Source organism: Plecotus auritus, assembly GCF_963455305.1.
Source record: "Plecotus auritus genome assembly, chromosome: 9".
NCBI classification, from domain to species: domain Eukaryota; kingdom Metazoa; phylum Chordata; class Mammalia; order Chiroptera; family Vespertilionidae; genus Plecotus; species Plecotus auritus.
In genome coordinates, this window is record NC_137783.1 from 126,441,244 (window position 1) to 126,464,596 (window position 23,353).

The 23,353-nt window shown below is 46.5% G+C and overlaps 1 protein-coding gene across 2 annotated transcripts in view; it reads left to right on the forward strand.

Moving 5' to 3' along the window:
* Positions 1-1,264: 1,264 nt before the first annotated feature.
* The window catches only part of NELL1 (neural EGFL like 1), a 721,145-nt gene continuing 699,056 nt past the window's right edge, over positions 1,265-23,353 (forward strand). Inside the window, exons 1-2 of one of the 2 annotated variants that reach the window (XM_080687783.1) lie at positions 1,265-1,666; positions 10,786-10,914. In XM_080687783.1, coding sequence (XP_080543909.1) covers positions 1,612-1,666; positions 10,786-10,914 — 184 coding nt within the window. In that variant the 5' untranslated portion in view covers positions 1,265-1,611. The remainder of the gene's footprint in view (positions 1,667-10,785; positions 10,915-23,353) is intronic. The other variant, XM_080687782.1, reaches the window with a different exon arrangement.

Sequence of the window (23,353 nt, forward strand, 5' to 3'; positions counted from 1 at the left end):
AGTGGCTTGCACACAGAAATATCCAGAAAAATAGGGCAGAGACCAGAACACGCAGGGAAGGCCTTCTCTCCTAATAAGCAGTGCTAGCTGTTTGATGGCTTCCAGTGGGGACTCCTGGGGTTAGGACTGTGGGAGGTGAGAGGGCCTGCAAGAGGTGACAAGGGTAGAAGGTCCTTATCAGGGAAGTGGATTCCTTTTCAGGGAACTTTGGATTGGCTCCCAGGACTCGAGGGAGCGCTGTTCCAGGAAGTTTCCTTCTCCTCCTTTGGGACCCCTGTTGAGTGTATCAAAGGGGTGGTCCACACTGGGGAGCGTTACATCCTGCGGGGCTCCTTAGGTATAAACCAGAGGTTCCGTCATCTGATTTCATGACTTGGCATCTAGTTATAAATAGCACTCCTGGATGGAAGTGAGACAACCGGGAGATCTGTACTGAGAAGGCCGGGGTCTGGAGGAGGGGGGGGGGTCACAGTGAGGGAGAAGGACTTCTCTCCCTGCAAGCGTATAACACAAAGCCCAGCTTTTCTCTTAAGAGAATGGGGGTTGGGATGGGGGTGGGTAGGGGAGGGTCCCCGAGAAACCATGGGAGAGGCCGAAATGGGACTATGAACGCAGAAGAGGGCTTTTGACAAAACCACCCAGAAAGGCATCCAAGGGAAATAAAATGATTAGGAATTTCCCCTAAGTGGCAGCATTTGCCCTGCAGAACCGGAAGGTTTGCAGAGAGGTTCCCCAGTCCCCCACCGCAGCTCGCTCCGGCTCGGGAACCCTTTTTTCTACACCGCTGCCTCAGCGCCCTCACCCTGCCGCCCCCGGCGCCCCCCCCCTCCTCCTCCCTCACGTGCGCCGGGTCTGAAGGCCCTGGAGAGAACAGACAGGAGGTGCACGTGGGGAGCCAGGACTCAGCCATCCTTCCCCACAGGTCCCTACGCTCTCCTCCCCACCCAGTTGCCAGAGCGAATCCCGACTAATTGTTTCCCGGGAGGCGCTGGGCGCGCTCCGTGGCACCTTCTCCGTCAGGGTTCTCCCCGGAGAAAAGCCCACTCGAGAGGGCTCCGCGGTTCTTCTCGGCCGGGATGATCTGTGGCAACTTCGGGAGCCCCCACCGCAGCGCCGAGACGGAAGCGGCGACAGCGGCGAGGCCAGCTCGCCTGGGCTGGAGCCTGTGAAACAGAGGGCGCTAGGCGCCTCCCGCCTCCCTTTGGGCCGCAGGTCCTGGGACTCGGGCGCCCGGGCTCCCGGTAGTAGCGGCGGCTGCGCCTGCAGCTTAGCGGGCGCAGGAGGAAAGCCCGATCCCCACGCGGAGCGCAACCTGCCGGAGTGGCCGAGCCGGCGCGCCGCCCCAGCACCGAGGCAGGCGCCGCCGCAGCCGCAGCAGGAGCCGGGTCGGAGCCCCCCACCGTTGCGACCCGCCGTGGGGGGGCGGGCTGGGGGCGGGGCGGCCGGGGCCGCCTTCCAGGGCGCGATCCCCGAGCGCAACACCCGGCGCAGCCGAGCCACCTCCCCCGCCGCCCGCTAGCAAGTTTGGCCGCTCCGAGCCCTGCGCGCCTCGAAATCCAGGCGCATTTCTCCTGGCTTCCGCACGCCCCGTTTCGGGGACCCTCGGGAGCGATGCCGATGGATGTGATTTTAGTTGTGTGGTTCTGTGTGTGCACCGCCAGGACAGGTAAGAACGGCTGGGCGGTCGCAGGGATACAGGCAAAGGGGGAGCCCCTCCGCTGTGCCCAGCGCCCACACTAGCGCCGGGAGACCTGGAGCCGACCCCCGCGCTGGTCCGGATCAGGGCGGTGCAGCGTAGATAGGTCCCTCAGACCTCTTTGTCCTGCGCTTGGTGGAAGGGTGGGAAGTGGGACCCGCAGGCTGGAAGATGCCCCTGAGGAGCACCCCTTTCGAGGGGGACGCAGCCTCGAGGACGCCGGAGTGAGGGGCGCGGCCACAGGAGCGCACCCTTCTGCTGCTAGTAACCGGCTTCCGCGTGGAAATCCACCGCAGGGCCGGCACGCGAGCCCACACCCCAGAACTTGAAAGGTGCGCTGGAAACCGCTGTCTGCGCCCGCCGGTCGAGAAGAGGCAGCCCTGGGAGTCGCACCTGCAGAGGGAGCGCTTCCGGCCGGCGGGCGCTGCTGGGGCCCCGGAGGGCGCGGCGCAGGGTGTGGGCTGCGTGTGAACCCGGGGATCCGCGCTCTCCTCTGGCCCTCCTCAGGGGAACTCCAGGAGCATTTTACCCCGCCCTCCCCATTCCCCGGTGCCCAAGTGCTGGACGTACAATTATTGGGGATTTGGAGCGGTGGAGACAATCGGGGAGATGTTCTCCAGCTCCACACCAGTTTTCCCTTCGCTATAATTGCGGTTGGAGTTGTGGAGGGGAGGGGCGGGGACAAGGCTAATTGGCGTAATTTTCTGAAGTCCTTACTTCGTTCTGCCTCCAGGCACGTAGTTGTGAGGACTCTAAGGGCACCTCCATCCTTCAGCTTCCACTCGGCCCCCCTGGGGTTTGGAGACCGGCTGTTAGCTGCCTTCTCCCAGAGGCTAGTAGGTGTGGACAGATAGGGATGGGGTAGGATGGAGTAGGAAATTGGCTAAATTAGGGCTCTCGGGGGTGTGTGTGTGTGTGGCGAGTTTTTATTCCTACCCCAGCCAACCTAGGTACGCGCTGCCAATTTTGAGCCCCAGAACGGGTGTGTAGTCATTCCCTGTGCGTTTATCTTTTCCTCTTTTACCGCTTCTTATTCCACTTCCATGAAGGCACAGCCTCCTTCGCAGGCTAGACTGCAAGTTTATCCGGAAGGGCTGGGGAGAGGGCCTGGTCTTGGTTGGCTCAAAAGTTCCCTCCTCCTGCCCCCAGGTGCCCCCCTCTGGCAGTTAGCTCGCCCGCCCGAGGATACTGGAGTTGGGCGTCTGGGAGATTCCCGCCGGCTCTTCTTGCCAGGACAGACCTGGCCAGCAGGTTTCCTTTTGCTTAACGGAACAGTCGTGTGTGGACTTATTCACGGACAGAAACAATTTCCATCCCTTTCCTGTCTGCATCCGCGATTCCCAGGCCTCGGAGACGCCAAGGCTCTATTCTAAGAGCCTAGAATAGTTGCTTGTTGAGTTCAGGCCCTATCAGGCTGCGTTAGTTTAAAAAAATAAAAATAAAAAAAATCCGGAACAAACTGGGAGAAATGCGCCCCCCGGAAGATCAGGACGGGAGAGGCTAGTGCAGAGTGTGGTGCGCGGAGAATCTGGTGCTGCTGGGCATCTTACAGAGGAGCCCGTGGGAGGAACCAGGTGGGGCAGGGGCACCCACCGGTCATTTCACGTCCACAGGTGCACATCACCACCGAACATGCCTAACTCTGTTCTCATGACTCCTTCGAAAAGTCTGCAAAAAGTGCCTCCGTAGGGAAGTGGACTGTGCCTCCAGGGTTAGATCTTTAAGAACAAGGTCTTTTCCCCTTCCCCACACCAACTCCTTCACAGCTTGTAAACATTCTGTTGTAGGGAAGATGTTCTATTCATTCCCTAAACAGTTGAGTGTCTTGCTGACCGCCAGGATTGCTTATGCAAAAAGGAAACGACTTGGTTCTTGACTTTCAGGAACTTACAATTTAGCTGAGAATCTTAGATAGAAACTGGAAAGCTTTACTAAATACATAAATTTATTGGGGTAACATTGGTTAATAACATTATATAGGTATCAATTCTACAATACATGACCTGTATATTGCATTGTGTACTCACCACCCGAAGTCTAGTCTTCTTCTCCATCACTATATGTTTGACCCCCTTTACCCTTTCATCCCCCCAAAGCATTTCATTCTTATTCTACAGTTGGATGGAGGAGGCTGGGAAGGTGGTGGGAGTATAAGTTTGTCTTGAGGAAATACAGAGGAGGAATAGTAGGAATGGGTTCTGGGGAGGGGTGGTTGGTGGTCAGGGAAGGCTTTAACCAGGAGGTGACCATTGAGAGTGGCCTTGAAGGCTTTGTAGGGACAGGTGGACAAAGGGGAAAGCATCCAGACAGAGGGCACAGCGTGTGCAAAGGGGAGCATGGAAGGGTCTGCCCCGTGGTAGTGGCAGTTGCTGAGGGAGCCTGGCTCAGTGCCTCTTGGCACTACTTGAACACCAGAGGCCACGCACGTCTTTCTTCTACAAAAATCCTCAGAAGAATCAGAGAAGCGGTGGGGGAGGGGGGATGGGAAGGGAATTATATCTCAATTCTTTCACTAGAACTTATTGTCACTTGAAGGGGTTTGCTTAGCAGCTTTCTGGGGGCAGCCTCTTTGATTTTGCCCTGACCATCAATTCTGCATCACACATCCATCCTCCTAGGTAGCAGAGGCTGGCTTGTGATTACTTTATCAGGATCCAAACAGGCGCCTGGGAAGTTTATTTGTCAAGTGGGACCATTGTTGTCTGGGCTGTTAACAGTCCAAGATGAAACAAACATGTGGGCCATTTAGGGAGCTGCTCCGATATCCTTGCCTTTTAATGGAAATGAGTAGATGATATCAGGCACATTTTAATTAAAAGCAGCGCTGCAGTGCAGTAGCAGTTACACAGGAGAAGATGTAATGATAGGTGTCACTGGAAGCTGCTGAAACTGCCCATTGTTAAGAGAACTTATTTTACAGAGTAAAGTGGAGTCAAGATAGGAGGTGCTGTTCTCCAGTCTTCTGTGGGTGAAAAATAATTCTGGGACTTCCAGGTACATTATTAATAACTAGTGACCTGGTGCATGAAATTCATGCACATTAAAAGGGGATTAATTAGAGGAAATAATTTAATATTGCTATTTGCCCTTTCTCTATTAGTGTCAGAGATGAAAGAAAATTAGTAAAATGTATATGAAAACCTTCCTCCTGTCAGAGCCTGGGGCTCACCACAGGACCCAGAGTCAAGTCCCCGTCCACCCACATGCACCTCAAAATCACATGAGACCCAGACCTGGCCACCACCTCCCCCGCCATTGGGCTAGATCCAGACCTGGCAAGTCCCACTTTTGTCAAGCCCCGCCGGGCAGGAGGCATAGCCTTAGGTCCCCTGGCCTGGCACCAGGACAGGGGGTGTGGCCTGAGGTCCCCCAGCCCAGACTGGGGCGGGGGGCGTGCCTTGAGGTCCTCCATCAAGCCCTGCCAGGTGGGGCACATGGCCTGAGGTCTGCTGTCAAGCCCAGCCAGGCAGGGGGGTGCAGCCTCAGGTCCCCTGGCCTGGTGCCAGGGTGGGGGGAGCAGCCTGAGGTCCCCTAGCCCAGCATCAGGACGGGAAGTGCACCTTAAGGTCCCCTGTCAAGTCCTGCCGGGTGGGGGGTGTGGCCTGAGGTCCCCTGTCAAGCTCCATGGGGGCGGGGGAGGGTGTAGCCTCAGGTGCCTGCTGATTGCTCATTAAGGCTCCTTATGGGAACTTGGCCTCACCTGTGGGTGCAGCCATCTTTGTGATGGAGTGATGGTCAATTAGCATATTCCCTCTTTATTAGATAGGATGAAAAATTCAAAGGCTAAAATAATAGCAGTAATACCACATCATGTCCATGAGTTTTCTCTAATGGCTTGGAAGTGTGAATGACATCAGCTCAGTGATTGCTCCCCCTTGGCTTTCCAGCATGTTTTAGTCACCAGGCAGGGGGCGGAGGTGGACCCAGGGGCCACCGGCTGGAAAGGAGAGATTCCTTTCTGAAACACCTATGCTGCTGATTAACTATGTGCTGAATGGAGCTGTGGACAGAGCCCTCAGCCTCTAGTGATCATGTGAAATATTGGCTGATTGGAACAGGCCTAGAGCATATTCTGCAAGGATATTGCCTTTGGGGGTATTAACGACTTCTGTAGGAGTCCAGGGACCCCAATTCTATCAGGTGGTTGTGAAATCCTGCTGTAAAGTGAGGTCTTGGAGCATCTCTGCAGCATCATATCCCTCTGCGTGGACCAGGGGAGAGCAGCTGCCATCAGGGACAATGAGCCAGATTAGATTTGAAGTGAGCCAGACCCAGGAGGATTTGCTTGGGAGCTTAGGCCTGTTACCCAGGAAGTGGACTGAGTAGGTTCTGGCCCTGAGTACTCCCGGGGCAGGGCTGGGGATCGGCCAATAGCAGCAGCAGGTGTCCTGGGAGATTAGGGAGATTAGGGTGGAGGTTCCGAATCCCAGAGCCAGACCCCAAGTGCCTCTGAGACATTGACACACTGCCTTCCAGGTTTTAAAACATATTTCTTCCACAGAAGGTTTTTTATCCTGCTTAATGCCAATTCTTAGCTTCAGCCGTTTGTAGAGCACTTACAGCCAGAGTGGAAAACTTTAATAGAGTTTCCTTGGAAAGGGCAGCAGCTCCATGCTCGGACAAGAAGCAGAAACATTAAAGTAGAATTATTTTTCATGGAACCAACACTCATACTTCGTAAGGTCCAGGAGAGGCTGTGTAAATGCTATCTCATTAATACATTTTCTGACTCCTCAGGCAGTGTGCAAAGTGCTGCCTTTTACATGTGCTGCTTATTGGCACGAGGCATTTTCATCCTGAGGGGGACCAATTAAAGGAAGAGAAGAGAACCGTATCTGGAAGCTTTACTGATTTCTCTTGTTCTGTTTTTGAGGGGTGTTTTCATGACAAGAGCAATGGAATTATCTTAAAGCCAGGGAAGCCCCTTCACTCAAAGGTTGTGGGGGGAGGAGTGAATATAGGTTTACTAGTAATGTACAGATTTTACAAAGCGAAGCCAGAGTGAGAGCCTTTCTAGGTCATAGGCAAGTGGAGGAGTTGGGAGGAAGGGGGCCACCCGCACCTTTTGGACGTGTCCATGGAGTAGGGGACCAGGGAGCTGGAATGGCCTGGAGAGCTGGGCTTATGGAAGACAGATGCAGCACACCCCAGATGTGCTGGGCGTGTTCACGTAGTTACCACGGAAACCTCATGAGGCTGGGAGACAGGTGTGATCATCCCATTTTATGGATGAGGGAACTGAGGATCTGAGAGGTGAAGGGATTTTTCCAAGGGCACAGAGTTAGTAGGGCGGTGAGATCGGTTGAAACTGCTCCTAGTTTAGTGTTGTTTCCACAGCACTTTCTGGGTTGAGGGCGCTGTGTTCTCATTTGGGGACAGGGATCCAAGGGCACCCACTGGGGTCTTCTGTCAGTTTCACAGAATCTGTTTGGGTGCCTCTTAGGCTTGTCCAGCTGCAGGGCTCCTAGTCTCAGAGATTTTGGCATCGTAAGGATGGGTCTTTAGTCCCTGCATGCCATCTGTCACCACAATAATGTGCATAATAAGCTACCAAAAATTCAGTGGCCTAAAACATTTGTTAGTACATGTGTCTGTAGGTTGGTTTGCTGATCTAGGCCAGGTTTGGCTGGCCGTGGGTCCAGACTCAGGAAGGGTATCTGCTCCCTCTGTCTCAGTCTCTCTGGACCAGTGGACCAGCAGGGCCATGTTTTCTCAGCTTTGTGCAGAGGTACAAGAGAACATTCATGCCTCTGCTTGTGTGACATCGCTAGCTTCCCAATGACCCCAGCAAGTCACATGGCCAGGCTCAAAGTCAAAGAGTGGGGACTTCACTCCTGCCCTAGTGGAGGGAACTGCAAAGCCACACAGCCAAGGCTGTGAATATGGGAGGGGTAGAGATTTGAAGCCAGTAATTTAGTCAACCACAGCCCTTTTAGAAAGTTTCCTTGGCTTGAATGCCATCTCGTCCTATCGTGGTTTCCCCAGATATGCATATTTCTCTGAGGTCATTGCACCCAAAGAGGTAATCATGCATCAACTTACCAGTTAATTAATTGGGTCCTAAATTCAGGGCCTGCCATGTCAGGCCCTGGGCAAGGTGCTGGGGCTACAGGGATGCGTCCTTCTTCTCATGTCCTTCTAAGGGTCCATTCCAAATTCCTGTCCAGAGGAAGACCAGTATGGAAGTCCTCTGAGATCACTCTTGATTTAATTTCTGCCATATAGGTGTGGAACACGATAGATCAAACTGAAATACTAGCTCCTTTCCGGCCTTTTCAAGGAGCTCACAGAACTGCTGCTAGCTGAGCTCACTCGGAGAAAAGCATCACCACTCTCAACAGGAGGCCCATGCTGCTCTTAGTTTAGTGTTGTCTCCACAACCCTTTCTGGGTGGAGGGTAGACACCCATTTAGCTCAGTGCTTCTTTGCACACAGTAGGTACTCAGTCAGTCTTTGGGAATTGAGTCTGTGTGAGGGATGAGCAGTTTCAGGCAGACAGGATGGAAACTTAATGAGACCATAATGTAAATCAGCATATCCCACTCCTCTGCCCCTTAAACACACACCTGAAAGCCCTCCAATGACACCCCATTGCAAGGCTTACAAGGCAGGTCCTATTTTTGGCCTCATTTTCTACCACTCTTCCCTCCACCAGCCCACTCTGCTCCAGCCACACTAGGCTTTTTTCTGTTCCTTGGACATGCCGACTTTGTTCCTGGTTGCTGTTCTCTAAACCGGGACAGCTTCCCCCGCAGGTCTCTCATCACTGGTTCCTTCTCATCATTTAGTTTCAGCTCAGAAGAACCTTCCCCGACCATCCTTTCTAAAGCCCCATGCAAATTGCTTTCTCTTGCATTACTGTGTTTTGTTTTCTGCTAGCATTCACCGCTATCTCAGATTATCTTGTTTGTTTCTTTCTTGCCCGCTCCTCACACCCTGCCCCAGGAATGCACGCTCAGACAGGGCATCGCCAGGGCCTAGCAATGTGTGTGTTACACAGTAAGCCCCAGTAATACCTGTTGGAAAAGTATTGAATGAATGAATGAATGTGAAATGAATGGATGGATGAAGAGGGGGTCTCTGGGTAAACCGGTCTCACATCGGCTGCATTGCCAAGGGGAAACCTTTAATCTTCAGGGCAGAGGACAAGGGGAAGCCTGACACAAACTGAGCAGGCAGCTATAGGCACTGTGTCTTTAACTTAGTCCTTGGTCTGCTTTGGCTGTGACAGGCTTTAGCCTCAGAGACCCTTCGCTGACCTACCTTCTGTTGACAGAAGTCCTGATTGCTGCTCATAGGAAGAGCAAAGAGGGCAGATTTCCTTCCCACATCTGTGGGGGCAGGGGCGGAGGGAGGGAGGACAGATGAGGCTGTAATAGCTCATGATGTCCCCATGAACATCCACTCAGTCTCTCTGGGACACATTGGGCTCAGGCTCTCCAAATCTTGCCTCAGCGACTGCATTACCATTAAGACAAAAGTTGACAGCTGCTCCTGATTAAAACATTCCCAACTGTGAAAGCAGAATCACACTATTGAGATGCTAAGCGTCGACAGACACAGCTTTTATGAATGGCTTAAACATAGTCCCTTGGAATGAGCTGTGGCCTTATTAATGTATATAATTGGGAGGAGTCACTTGGCAGCCATGGGTATATCATTCTGCAAAACTGTCCTCCCCGGGGGTGGGGGGTGGTGGTGGTGGTGGTGGTGGTGGTGGTGGTGGTGGTGGTGATGGTAGGAGTGGCTCTGAGACAGCCTTAGAGATTTGCCATTTCTTAGTGGGGGCAATAGGGGACTCAGGGCCATGTCTCTGTGCATTAAAGTTCTCCAACAGTAGTCAGTGTCTAACTTCTAGTCAGGAGTCCCCTGGATGGAATGGTACATTTGTTGTTCCAGGGATCCACTTTTCTGGCCAGTCCCTCTGCCCCGCGTCTCCACCAGGGACAGGCTCCTCTCCATTGCCCTCCTCTTTGCATAGGTGGTTGAGCCAGATGAGTAGGGCTTGCTCTGCTGAGGTCTTCAGGGGTGACAGGGGTCAGATTTTGCTGCTGTATCTGTCTCTGATGCCACAATTCTTAGGGTTGCAATCCTGTACCCACAGACCCAAGATCTAAAAAAGCTCAGAAACCCAAAGTTTCACCCTAGCCGGTTTTGCTCAGTGGATAGAGCATCGATCTGCAGACTGAAGGGTCCCGGGTTCTAATCGGTCAAGGGCACATGCCCGGGTTATGGGCTCAATCCCCAGTGTGGGAGCGTGCAGGAGGCAGCCGATCAATGATTCTCTTTCATCAATGATGTTTTTATCTCTCTCTCCCTCCCTCTCCCTTCCTCTCTGAAATCAATAAAAAAATACATATTTTTAAAAAAGAAACCCTAAGTTTCTCCATAACTCACCTGACAGCAAAACCTACTCTGAGCTGTGCTCATTTGGTGGCGAAACTTGACCTCAATGGCGATGAGGCTATTTATAGTCTTTATTTAGCCAATTAGAGGAAAATGTCATAGTTTTTGCTCCAGAAATACTGTATTTGATCATAGGGTACTGATTCAGGTTTTGCTGAAGATGTTACATAACATGTAGTATTATATTACCTTTCTAATGTATGATACATTGTGAATCTGAACTATATTAGGCTCTTAGGGTTTACAGGGGTGGGCAAACTTTTTGACTCGAGGGCCACAGTGGGTTCTTAAACTGGACCGGAGGGCCGGAACAAAAGCATGGATGGAGTGTTTGTGTGAACTAATATAAATTCAAAGTAAAGGAGTGGAGGGGAGAGCAAGAGAACCGGATAGAATAGCTGGATCCGGCCCGCGGGCCGTAGTTTGCCCAAGGCTGGTTTAGGACAAGGGATTATCAGTCTTTAACAAATGGGGGTTTGGGTGGGAAAAGAGACCAAGAAACTATAATGTCAGGGGGATAATGGAGCAGAGTTGCCTTCTTTTCTGCCCAGCAAGAGAGCATCCCAAGCATCATCAATGGCTTCCTCGTATTCCCAGCCACTCCTGGCTTCTCTAATTTCTGTTCCACGTTACTGCCAGCAGTCTGCATTTTAAGCCAAGACAGCTCTTTGTTTCTTTTTCAGTGCTGGGCTCTGGGATGGATCCCGACCTTCAGATGGATATTATCACCGAATTTGACCTCGTGAACACTACCCTCGGCGTCACGCAGGTGTCCGGACTGCACAATGCCAGCAAAGCATTTTTATTTCAAGGTAAAGGCACTTCTTCCTTGGCACAGGGCAGAGCGTGGGGAAGAGGGCAGCCTGGGGGGTGCTCACCCGGCGTGTATTTGTTGGAAGATCATCTCTGCTGTGTCTCTTGTGTTACTGTCATAAGGAATGCTCAGAAATGCTGAGGGTGTTCAGATATTCCGGAGGTGTTCTGATGGTGTGAGCGGACACGACAGGACATGAAATAGTTGGTTTGCAGTGAAAAATTTCTCTGGGCATTTAAAAAAAAATGTTTCTATTGATTTCAGAGAGAGGAAGGGAGAGGGAGAGAGAGATAGAATCATCAATGATGAGAGAATCATCGATCAGTTGCCTCTTGCATGCCCCTCACTGGGGATCGAGCCCGCAACCCAGGCATGTGCCCTTGACCTGGTTCATGGGGTAACGCTTAGCCACTGAGCCACAGCAACTGGGCTCTCTGGGGATTTTGGTGGGGATGTAAAGTGGAATGAATTTGCAAAGTCTTTGAAAGCCATTGCCAGCCATATTTTTTCTTTATTATCTGCACATTTACCTAAAACTACACCGATTCCTGCATCTCTCATCTAATGGACCGATCATGAGCACAGAAGGTGTTCTATGGCTCTGTTCTCTTGGGGGTGCTGTGTAGTTGGTTTTGCCCACTACCTTTGACCTCAGTTCGTTAAATCATCCAACAAGCATTCAAAGGCAGTATCATGTGCTTCTTAAATGCATGGGCTCCGGAGCTTGACTGCCTGGGATCAGATTCCTACCCTGCCACTTACAGGCTTTGAGACTTTGGGCAGTTACTTAGCCTGACTCTGCTTGTGTCCTCATCTGAAATACTCGTACTACCTTGTGAGGCTGTTGCAAGGAGCGAATCAAGTGAAGTGGTTAAAACCGTGCTGGTACTTGGGAACCCCTCAGTAAGTACTAGCTATTATTACGGAACTCCTACTGCGAACCAGGCAACATGCTAATAGTAGGGTTACCAGCAAGAGTCATAAGCAAGGTACAGCCCCTGCTCTAAAATAGAGTGAGGAAAACAGTCATTACCCAGGGATTCTTGAATTCCAGTTGTTATACTTAACAATGAAGGGGATGTAGAGGCTGTCAAATAAGAGTAGCAGGCAGACTTGGTTTAACTGGTGTGGGGAGAGGTATCCTCAAAAAGTGCTATGTCCGTTGAGACTCGAAAAATGAACAGAAAAGCTGGTGTAGGAAGGGGTGGGGCTCAGAGCATTGGGGGAGAGGAAATAGTACGTATGAAGGTCTCAAGGCAGAAAGCCGAGTAGCATGGCTGAGGGTGGTGAGTGGCTGCAGAGATAGGCAGGGGCTGGGTTGCACTGGGCCCTGTGGGCAGAACTGGTATTTAACTGATAGCCATGGGTGTGGGGGACTGATGATGGAGGGGCGCATTGTTCATTCTGATAGACGGGCGGGAATGTTCTTGTTATCGATTGTTGTAAATATTACTCCAGCCTGGAGGCCAGGTTAGTGGTTTTGTACTTTACTCTCAGAGCATGGGGTGGGGGCAGGGGAAGGGGGACTTTGTGGAGGTTGGAGCAGGGAGTGACCCGATCAGAGGTGGTGGTGGGGCAGCCTGGATATTCCTCTGAGAAATGCCTGCCAGTGTTTTTATGTTTTCTTGGCCTTTTGTGAAGATAACAAAAGGATTGTTTTAGAGCGACTGAACCGGCATGGTGGGGTGAGATTTACATATTTAGTGCGCAGATAGCTTAAGCATTCAGTCATTACGTGATGACCCATAAGAAGATGACGAGTATATTCATTTCCACTTAGTCTTACTGAGGAATCGAAGGAGGTACGCTGGGTGTGGGTAAGAGAATACAGACGGGGTCCTTTCCTCTTCGCTGTGCATCTGCGCAGGTATTGCTGCGTGGCCTTGACATTCTTTGCCAGGGCAGTTGCTGACACTTGGTCCACAGGGTTGCTGTGGGAGCCGGGCCTGTCTGAGCGTCGTGAGGGCAGAGGTCGTGCCTCTCTAGTTCCCCCTTCATCTCCAGGGCCTGTATTCGGCATGGCACATAGACATTTTGAGTTGAATTAAAATTCCTTCGTTCCATATGCAGTTAACTACGAAATGAAGAAGAAATGTTTTCTGTCCAGAGTGCTCTATAAGAGGATCTTTTGCCTGCTTTCCCCACTATTCACTCATTTATTTATCCCACAAGTGCGGGCGTCCTGGGCTAGAACGCTGCTCTCTCATTGCTGTGTTCTCGGCTTTGGAAACTGCCTCTGGGACGCCTTCCAGGCTCCAGCCACAGGGAGGGGTTCTCGGCTGCTTCGGTGGGAAGAGTAACTTCATTATGGGAATTTGACTGAGGTCCTTGTAAGGACCGTCATGATTACATTGTGCCTATTTGGTTAAGCCAGGATAATCTCTCCAGCTCAAGGTAATTTAATCACATAGGCCGAAGTCCCTTTTGGCCATGTAAGGAAACATAGTGTAAGGATATGGACATCTTTGGGGAGTCATTATTTTGCTTATCACAAAGTCTGCCCTCTGGTCCCCCCAAATTCATGTCTGGTGCATCCTAATGCCTCCAAAAGTCTCAACTCGTTATAACAGCCAGGCGAACCCACCTTTAGCACTTTGCTTGGCAGTCCCTCTGCCACATGTCCAAATTCATCATTTATAATTGCTTCCCTTATAAAAACAGCACACAATTTGGGCTAAGTTTTATGCCACTATGTAACCAGGATCCGGTGTCTTTGAGTTTTCAATTCCAGTAACATGTTCTTCATTTCCTTTTTAGCCCTCGCAGGCAATATTATTTTTATAAGCATTATTTTTAATGTTCATATTTCTAATAGCCTGTAGACAATGATTTAGATGTTCTCTAAGAAAATTGAGGGGTTCTCTTTTTAAACCATGCTCTTTACTTCATTCTGAGGCCCCACTTATCACCCAGATTTCTACTAACAGTATGTTCAAGGCAGTGAGGTTTTTTCTACTGTGGTCTTCAGAAATGTTTCAGTCTCGTATTACTCCACAAAGCCACTTCCAGATACCAAAATCTATATTGGTTTCCTATTGTTGCTATTACAAATGACCATGAATTAGTGGCTTAAAACAAAACGTACTTATTATCGTACAGTTCTGGGGGTCAGAAGTCTAAAATGGGCTTTGGGGGGTAAAATCGAGGTGTTGGCTGAGCTGTGTCCCTTCTGGAGCCTCCTCAGGATAATCAGTTTATTGCCCTTTCTAGTGTCCTGAGGCTGCCACACTCCTGGGCTCCTGCCTCCGGCTGTCTAATCTCTGCTTCTGTAGTCAGATTGTCATCCCTGGAACTGACTCTTCTGCCTCCTTTTCTTTCCTTGTAAGGACCCTTGCAGTTATACTGGGCCCACACAGATAATCCAGGGTAATCTCATCTCAAGATCTACAATTTAATTACATTACAAAGTCCCCCCCCTTCCCAAGTAAGGTTACACATTTATAGCTCCTTGGGATTAAGATGTGGACATTTTTTTAATTGGGGTGCATAATTGTGTTTACCATAGGATGGTTACCCACTATTGGGCAGAAATATTAACACTATAATGTTTCCAGGGTATTCCAAATAAGTCCTACTTTGCAGCATAGCACAGTCCAATAGAAATATAATGTGATCTGTACCTGTAATTTTAATTTTTCTAGTAGCCGTGTTAAATAAGTAAAAATAAATAGGTGAAATTAAATTAAATTAAATTAAATTATCTGGGTGGGCCTATATAATTAATTTTATTTAACCCAGTATATAAAACATATTATTATTTCCAAATATGGCCACAAAAATTATTAATAGATATTTTACAATTTTTACAAAGTCTTTAATACCTAGTTTATATTTTATATTTACAATGTATGTTAATTTGGAAGCATAGTTTTCACCTGAAATAATTACACTGTATTAGATTTAATAAAATTTAAACTTGAAAAAGTTGATTCGCCAAGTTATTGCATACATTCTTAATTATCAGATTTTAAAGATTAAATAGCTTTATTGAGGTATATTGATTTATAATACATTGTTCATATTTGAAGTATACAAATTAATAATTTAAAAAAATATATACATATATATTTATAAATACATATATACATATATATATATAAATATATATATGTATATATTTTTTCTTAGTTTCAGAGAGGAAGGGAGAGGGAGAGAGAGAAAGAAACATCAATGATGAGAGAGACTCATTGATTGGCTGTCTCCTGCATGCACCCTACTGGGGATTGAGCCCACAACCCAGGCATGTACCTGACTGGGAATCCAACTGTGAACTCCTGATTCAGAGGTCAATGCTCAACCACTGAGCCACACCAGGTGGGCTATATATAACTTTCTGTTTTATTATTTTAGTGGTTGCTTTAGGGCTTATAGTTTATATCTTTAAATTAACACTGTTTACCTTCAAGTGATAGTATACACTTTTATCTATAAGAACATTTTAATAGTTCACTTGTTTCTTCCTGACCATTGTTCTATTATTGCTATACACTTTATTTTTACTTATGTTACAAACCCCATACTACATACATTGTTGTTACATATTTGCTCATGTAGTTACCATTTTCTGTGTTCTTTAGTCCATTATGTCGATTCACATTTTCATTTGGTATCATTTTCATTCAGCCTGAAGGACTTCCTTTAATAGTTCTTAGAGTGCAAGTCTGCTGGTGACAAATTCGTTCAGATTTTGTATGTCTAAGAAAGTCTATTTTGTTTTCATTTTTGAAATATATATTTGCTGGGTATAGAATACTGGGTTGTCAGTTTCCTCCCCAATTCTTGGAAGAGGTTGATCCAGTGTCTTCTCACTTGTGTTGTTTCTGAGGAGAAATTTGTTGTCATCCTATCTTTGTTCCTCTGTAGGTAATGCAACTTTCCCCTCTGCTTTTAAGACTTTCTCTCTATCACTGATTTAAACAATTTGATTATAACGTATCTTGGTGTGGGTTTTCATCATATTCCTTGTGTGTGTGATCTATTGAGCTTCATCAAATTTAGAAAACAAATTGGCCATTATATCTTCAAGTTTTTTTGCCCCCCTCCTTCTTCTTTAGGAACCCCAATTACATATATCTTAGGCTGCTGGAAGTTGTTCCACAGCTCAATGATACTTGGTTCATTTAAAAAATTCTCATTCTTTCTCTCTGTGTATTGGTGCTGGATATTTTTGTATTCTTATAGATATTAACTTTTGCTCTAGGACACAGTTAAGTTACTGGAAAACAATTTGATATTTTTGGATCATACTGTTAATAATTCTTAGATGACCAAGAGCAATGCTGTGCCAATAGCTAGAGTAGAGCCAATTATTTTCCATCCTTCAATACTCTACCCAATCCCCATAAATCATGAGATTTTCTAGTTTAACTGGTGGGAATAGGTACTGTTCTCAGTCCTGAATATATGCTGGGCACTGTAATATTTTGGATGGTGGTTCTTTGTTCTTGAGAAATTTTTTCACGTGCATGCACTTATCAGTACTCCACTGAATACTGATTGTTGGAAAGATCCATATTTTTCTTCTCTGTGCTGTGGTCTCCTCTTATGAATACTGTCCTGTGAAATCTTGGTGCCTTGGTCTCCCCAGATTCTCAGCTTCCTCACTTCAATTCAGGGAGACTGCTGGGCTTACCTCAGTTCCTTCTCCCTATTCCACAGTCTGGGAACTCTATCAGAGAAGTAAGCTTGGGTAATTGTAAGGCTCATCTCTTTTATTTTCCATCTCTTAGAGATCACTGCCCTTCATTGACTCATATCCAGTGTCTTGAAAACTGCTGTCTCATTGAATATGCATTTTACATTTAAATTCAAATTAATTCAAATTCAAATTTATTTCTTTAGCCACACTAGTCATATTTCAAGTGCTCAATTGACATATGTGGCTAGGGGTTACCATATTGGACAGCGCAGATCCAGAGAGGCTCACAGATTTTATTCTTTACCACTGCTCAGTTAACATGGGCAGGCTACACAATCCTATCTTTCAATGTTAATATATCATAACAACTAGCAAGCTACCTAAGCTCTTTACCACCATTAACTCATTGATAATGGGGTAATAATAGTACCTACTGTATATGGTTATAGTGAGGGTGAAATAAATTAATACATATGAAGTGCTACAATAGTACTAATCCCAACCCTAACTCATTAAATGTGAGTCCATACATTTTTAAGTTATAGGGTATAACTTTGGCTTTCTTCTCCTATGTGTATCAACTGACTTGAGTGTTAGTGATGTCACATTTTAACCTCCAGAGATGGATTGGAATAGTGGGGAATGCAGAGGACTAGAGAGTGGGCAGAAGATTAGGACTCAGTCTTTTATATGTATTACTTTATTTCATCCTCACTACAGCCATATATAAGGTAAGTACTATTATTGCTTCCTTTTATCAATGGGTAAATGAAAATACTTGGAGGGAGTATTTAGGGTTGCCAGTGGACATGTCTTTTAATGTCTTCAAGCATCAGTTTTCTCATCTGGAAATGGGAAGAATACACAGACTGATTGCAATAATTAAATGACAGTGAATGAGAAAGCACTTTGAAAAGTGTAAAGTGTGAAAAACAAATTTATTATTCTTTCCTTCATTACTGTTTATTTCTTCTCATATTTCACCATCTAAGTCCAGCTCTGAGCTGACATATATTAAGAGAGTGAAAACCTTTGTTTGAATAGTAGCCTATTAATAATATTGATAAATTTAAGTAGAAAGCTTACTTAACTGGAAATACTCCTCTAATCAAAACTCCAAAGTTTGATAGGATTTACTTTGGGGCTAGCCAGCTTTTTAAGGTTGTCTTTGTTATTGCTGTCCTTGTATAGTGCACAAAATTAAATCAGGTTTTCATTTCCTTCTTGCCTGAAAGAAATTATGTTGTATTAGGGGTTGGGGCCAGGGGTAGGGAGAATGAATGGCTCTGTTTAAGACTGGTATCCATCTCCTGTAAGCTAAAAAACATCCTAAATACCAGTATTAGAGTTTTTTTTTAATCATATGTAACTGTATTGTTTACTATCTCAAGTCAAGTCTCCATCCATCAGCATTTATCCCCACTACACCCTCCTCCACCTACTCCCACTCTCCTCCCCCTTCACAATCACCGTACTGTTGTTCGTGTCCATGATATATTTTTTTCTTCATTCCTTCCCCCGGCCCAGCATCAGAGTTTTAAAAATCATTTTGGAATACTCTCTGCTTTGCCTTGACTGGGACCCAGAAGATCTGAGGGTTTGGAACAGTACTTCTTGACTGACAGTGCCTTACTGTCACATAGTTGGAAGGATGTGTCTGTCCATTGGTGTTTCATTTCTAAAAGCAAATTAGGATATGCATGAGTGCAAATTCTTTGTGTTGATTATTTTCCCCCAGAAAGTGCTACCTTTCAGGAGTTCTATTTTAGGAGTTTCTAAAGAGAAAAAAATTAGTATCTTTCAAGTAACTTGTTTTATGGGACGAGATAGAACAAAGGCTAATGTGGGATACTTCCAGGAGAATATTGAGATTTTTAGCACCTGTTAGCATGCCAGGCTTTCATGCTAGATGTTGTGTAAGACACAAGTGAATAAGGTGAAGATATTGACCTCAGTGAGGTTCAGGTCTAGAAGGACAGACACTGCACGCCCTCAGACACTCTAATGGGGAGGAGAATAGAATTGGCTTGCAGTGGGGTATGGGTAAAGTCCTGAGTATGTAATTTCTCTCTGGATAACCCAGGGAAGGCTCTTTGAGAGAGGAGGCACCTGAATGAGGCCTTGAAAGATGAATGGGAATTAAATATGTGGTTTCTGTTGCATAGGAGCACTGCCCAAGTGTAATCATTTTTACAAAACGATGTTTGAAGCTTGAGCTATCGCTCTTAATGCTTGGAAATTTGAGTAAGATGGAGCTACCCAAAGGGTACATTTAATGCTGATCTTCCAGATTTCCTGCCACCCACCGTTGCTCAAGTCTGAATTGTTTTTCCTGTTGATTGGATGCGCTTCGTTGCTAATTACCTCTGGGAGCATTTATGAGTCAACCTCACTTTGAGTGGAGTGATTTAGTGCAACTTTGCATTTAATCAATTAGTGGGGTGATTCAATTCACATACCAGCATCTCCCAAATATAGGTATTTTTGCTCTTGCCAAAATAAAACCGAGCAGGCTGCTGGAGTGAAGTGGGCTTTCAAGTCCCTCTCTCGGGCAAATTAACACCTGCGCTGGCATGTTTTGGAAAATCATTAAATGGTTATGTGACTAAGTGTATATCATAGAGCAAATAAATTCTGCATTTATTTCCCAAATCTGAACACTTCTAACATCTGCACTGAGTCTATTTTCTCAGTCATTCTCCTTCTCCATCAAATAACACAGTAAGGAAAGCAGAGATGGGGAGAGACAGCAGAGAATATAAAAAGATAAGCATTCTTTAGAAACTGTTAGGTATATGAGCCAATTCCATACTAACAAATTGATCACGGGCAAATCACTTTACTTCTTAGACTTTGTTTCCTCTTCAAACATTATTACCCCTTATATTGGGTAATAATGTAATGTCTGTGATACAAGACATTTTTAAGGATTAATTTTGAAAATATAAATTTACTAGAGGCCTGGTGAACAGATTTGTGCACCGATGGGGTCCCCCAGCCTGGCCTGCACCCCTCGCAATTCGGGACCCCTTGGGGGATGTTGGAGGCCTGATGAACAGATTCGGCCGGAACCCTGCAGGCCAGGGCCTCTAGTATGCATATAAGATCTTTGGTTAATCTCTTCCCTCTGCCCTTCCTCCCTGCTTCCCTCTGAGATTCATCAGTCTGTTCCATGTTTCCATGCCTGTGCATTGAGCATCTGCCCCCTGGTGGTCAGTGTGTGTCATAGCTACCAGTCAAAGGGTCGAAGAGTCCAATGGTTGCTTAGGCTTATATATATACTAGAGGCCCAGTGTATGAAATTTGTGCACTGGGGGTGGGGGGCTGTCCCTCTGCCTGGCCTGTGCCCTCTCGCAATCCGGGACCCCTCGGGGGATGTTGGGTAGCCAGTTTTGGCCCAATCCCCGCAGGCCCGATCCAGACAGGAGGGAGCCCGGTCCTGTGCATTGAGCTGCTGTCCCATGGTGGTCAATGTGTGTCATAGTGACCGGTCGACTGGTCATTCGGTTGTTTGGTCATTCAGTTGCTTAGGCATATATATATATATATATATATATATATATATATATATATAGAATGTAAGCAATAAAAATGAAATTTAAATGCTAATCATTATTATTATTATTAAAAGTATTATTCAGAAAGCATACAGTGGGTACCTACTGTGTGCTAGGCTCTCTTTCAAGCACAAGGAATATAGCAATGAGCAAATCAGGCAAAGTGAAACAGACAATAAGCAAATAAATAAGTGTAAAGTTAGTTCAGATAACTCAAAAAAACTTACCTATATAACTTCAGGAAACTTTCTGTTTTTTTTTTTTTTTTTTCTGAAGGAGTATATATATATATATACTTGCAATTACTGCTGTACTTAATTCCTAATGAGAATGGATAACTTGTCTAAACTGGATTGTTTGTTTATTTATTTATTTATTTATTTATTTAAATAAATCTTTATTCAGATTATTACAATTGTTTCTCCTTTTTCCCCCCATAGCTCCCCTCCACCTGGTTCCCACCCCACCTTCTGCCCTTACCTCCCCGCCACTGTCCTCATCCATAGGTGTATGATTTTTGTCCAGTCTCTTCCTCAACCCCCCCATACCCCTTTCCCCCTGAGAATTATCAGTCCACTCCCTTTCTATGCCCCTGATTCTATTATATTCACCAGATTATTCTGTTCATCAGGTTTTTAATTCACTTGATTTTTAGGTTCACTTCTTGATAGATATGTATTTGTTGTTCATAATTTTTATCTTTACTTTTTTCTTTTTCCTCTTCTTTAAGAATACCTTTCAGCATTTCATATAATACTGGTTTGGTGGTGATGAACTCCTTTAGCTTTTTCTTATCTGTGAAGCTCTTTATCTGACCTTCAATTCTGAATGATAGCTTTGCTGGGTAGAGTAATCTTGGTTGTAGGTTCTTGCTATTCATCACTTTGAATATTTCTTGCCACTCCCGTCTGGCCTGCATAGTTTCTGTTGAGAAATGAGCTGACAGTCGTATGGGTGCTCCCTTGTAGGTAATTAACTGTTTTTCTCTTGCTGCTTTTAAGATTCCCTCTTTGTCTTTTGCTCTTGGCATTTTAATTATGATGTGTCTTGGTGTGGTCCTCTTTGGATTCCTTTTGTTTGGGGTTCTGTGCACTTCCTGGACTTGTAAGTCTATTTCTTTCACCAGGTGGGGGAAGTTTTCAGTCATTATTTCTTCAAATAGGTTTTCAGTATCTTGATTTCTCTCTTCTTCTGGCACCCCCATAATTCTGATGTTGGTACACTTGAAGTTGTCCCAGAGTCTTCTTACACTATCTTCAACTTTTTGGATTTTTTTTCTTTTTGCTTTTTCGGTTGAGTGTTTTTTGCTTCTTTGTATTTCAATTCTTTGACCTGATTCTTGTGTTCCTCTAGTCTGTTGTTGGGTCTCTGTATAATATTTTTTATTTCAGTCAGTGTATGTTTAATTTCTAGTTGGTCCTTTTTCATATCTTCGAGGGTCTCGTTATATTTTTCAGCCTTTTCTAGGATATTCTTGAAAAGCCTTATAACTGTGGTTTTGAATTCTATATCCAGTCGTTTGTTTTCCTCCATTTCTTTCGTTTGTGATCTGTTTCTTTGACGCCACATTTTCACTGCTTCCCTGAGTTGGTAGGGCAGATTTCTGTGCTAGGTTTCCTATATGGCCCAGTGGGTCGGCCTTCCCAGTTAACCTGAGGTGGACACTCTTGGTGCACCCCTTTGTGGACTGTGTGTACAGCCTTGTTGTAGTTAAGTCTTGATTGTTGTTGGTATCACTGGGAGGAATTGATCTCCAGGCCAGTTGGCTGTAAGGATCAGCTGTGTCTACGCTGGGAGAAGTTCGGTGCTGGAGACAGCCTTATAGGATTAGACTTGCCAAATTGCAATAGCCTCTGTGCTCAGTTTGGATGGGGTGGAGTCTCAGGGCAGAGCAGACAGTCTTGGCTTCCAGTCAGCCTTGCCCTTGCACGTGTGCGCGCCTGCAGACCTCTGCCTTCCCCGGCTTTCGACTCTCCGCCCGAGAGTCCAGATTCCCCCCAGTAAGAGTGTGGGTCCCCAGGGGCTCGCCTGGAACTGGGGTTCAGTGCAGTCAGGTGCTTCCGACTCCCTTTTGCTAGGGAAAGCCTGTGGCAACCTCCGCAGCCTTTGTGCACACTGGCACGCGCGTCTCCAGACCCCTGCCCACCGGGGCTCCCCCGGGTCTCCCCTGGGTCTCCGAGTCTCCGGGTGCCTTTCTCTCTACCTGACAGTCCAGACTCCCCTGGATGAGCCTGGGTCCACGGGGTTTTGCCCGGGATTGGGGTTCAGTGCAGTCAGAACTGGGGTTCAGTGCGGTCGGGGGCTTCCTTCCCCCTTCCGCCAGAGAAAGTCAGCCAGGCTCTCAGCTGCCCTTCCCTCTGAGCGCACAAAGACCCTTTGCCGTACCTCCAATTCTCTGTGAGCTTTTCTCTTTCCTTCTAGTTGTAGAATTTTCCCTTAGCCAGCTTTCCTGTGGTTCTGGATGGTGTCCGTTCTGTCTTTTAGTTGTAGTTTTTAAATTGTTGTGCGAGGCAGCAGTTTAGGTGCTTACCTATGCCGCCATCTTGGTTTCTCTCCTGGATTGTTTTTTAAAAGGAGGATTATCTCAACTTTTAAAATTTACTTGACTTTTAATTCTTCCACTAACACGCCTATGTATGTACTATTTTCCTATCCATTGTACAGATGAGGACATTGGAGTCCCAGGGAGTTTCACTCACTCACACTGTCTGTGGAGGCAAACTTCAGGTTTGAACTCAGGAGTCTATACCTGCAGAGTCTGCCTTTGCCCCACTCTACTTCCTGGTTGTTTTCCTAACTCAGGAGAGTGGGAATGAATAAATACGGGCAATGTGATAAAGATGTAGCTTCTCTAAGAGTAACCAAAGGACAGCTGGCCAAATATCTCTTGGCAGGTATTTTAAATCAACCAGGACAGATGGCGTCTTGTCAGCTGGTGAATTCTGTTTAATAGAATTTTATGATTCTTTCCCTTGGAGGGGTCTGCTGAATACCTGTGGATGAATACCTGGTAATCTGTTTGGCTGCCTAGAGGGAGCATGCCAGAAAATCAGAATTAATACATAGGGCTACACTTTAATATGTATCCATTGGAGAGTAGTCTCTGTGGCCAGCTGACTGGGGTTTTCTTTTCTTTTTTTTTTTTCTTTTTAAATATATTTTATTGATATTTTACAGAGAGGAAAGGAGAGGGATAGAGAGCTAGAAACATCGATGAGAGAGAAACATCGATCAGCTGCCTC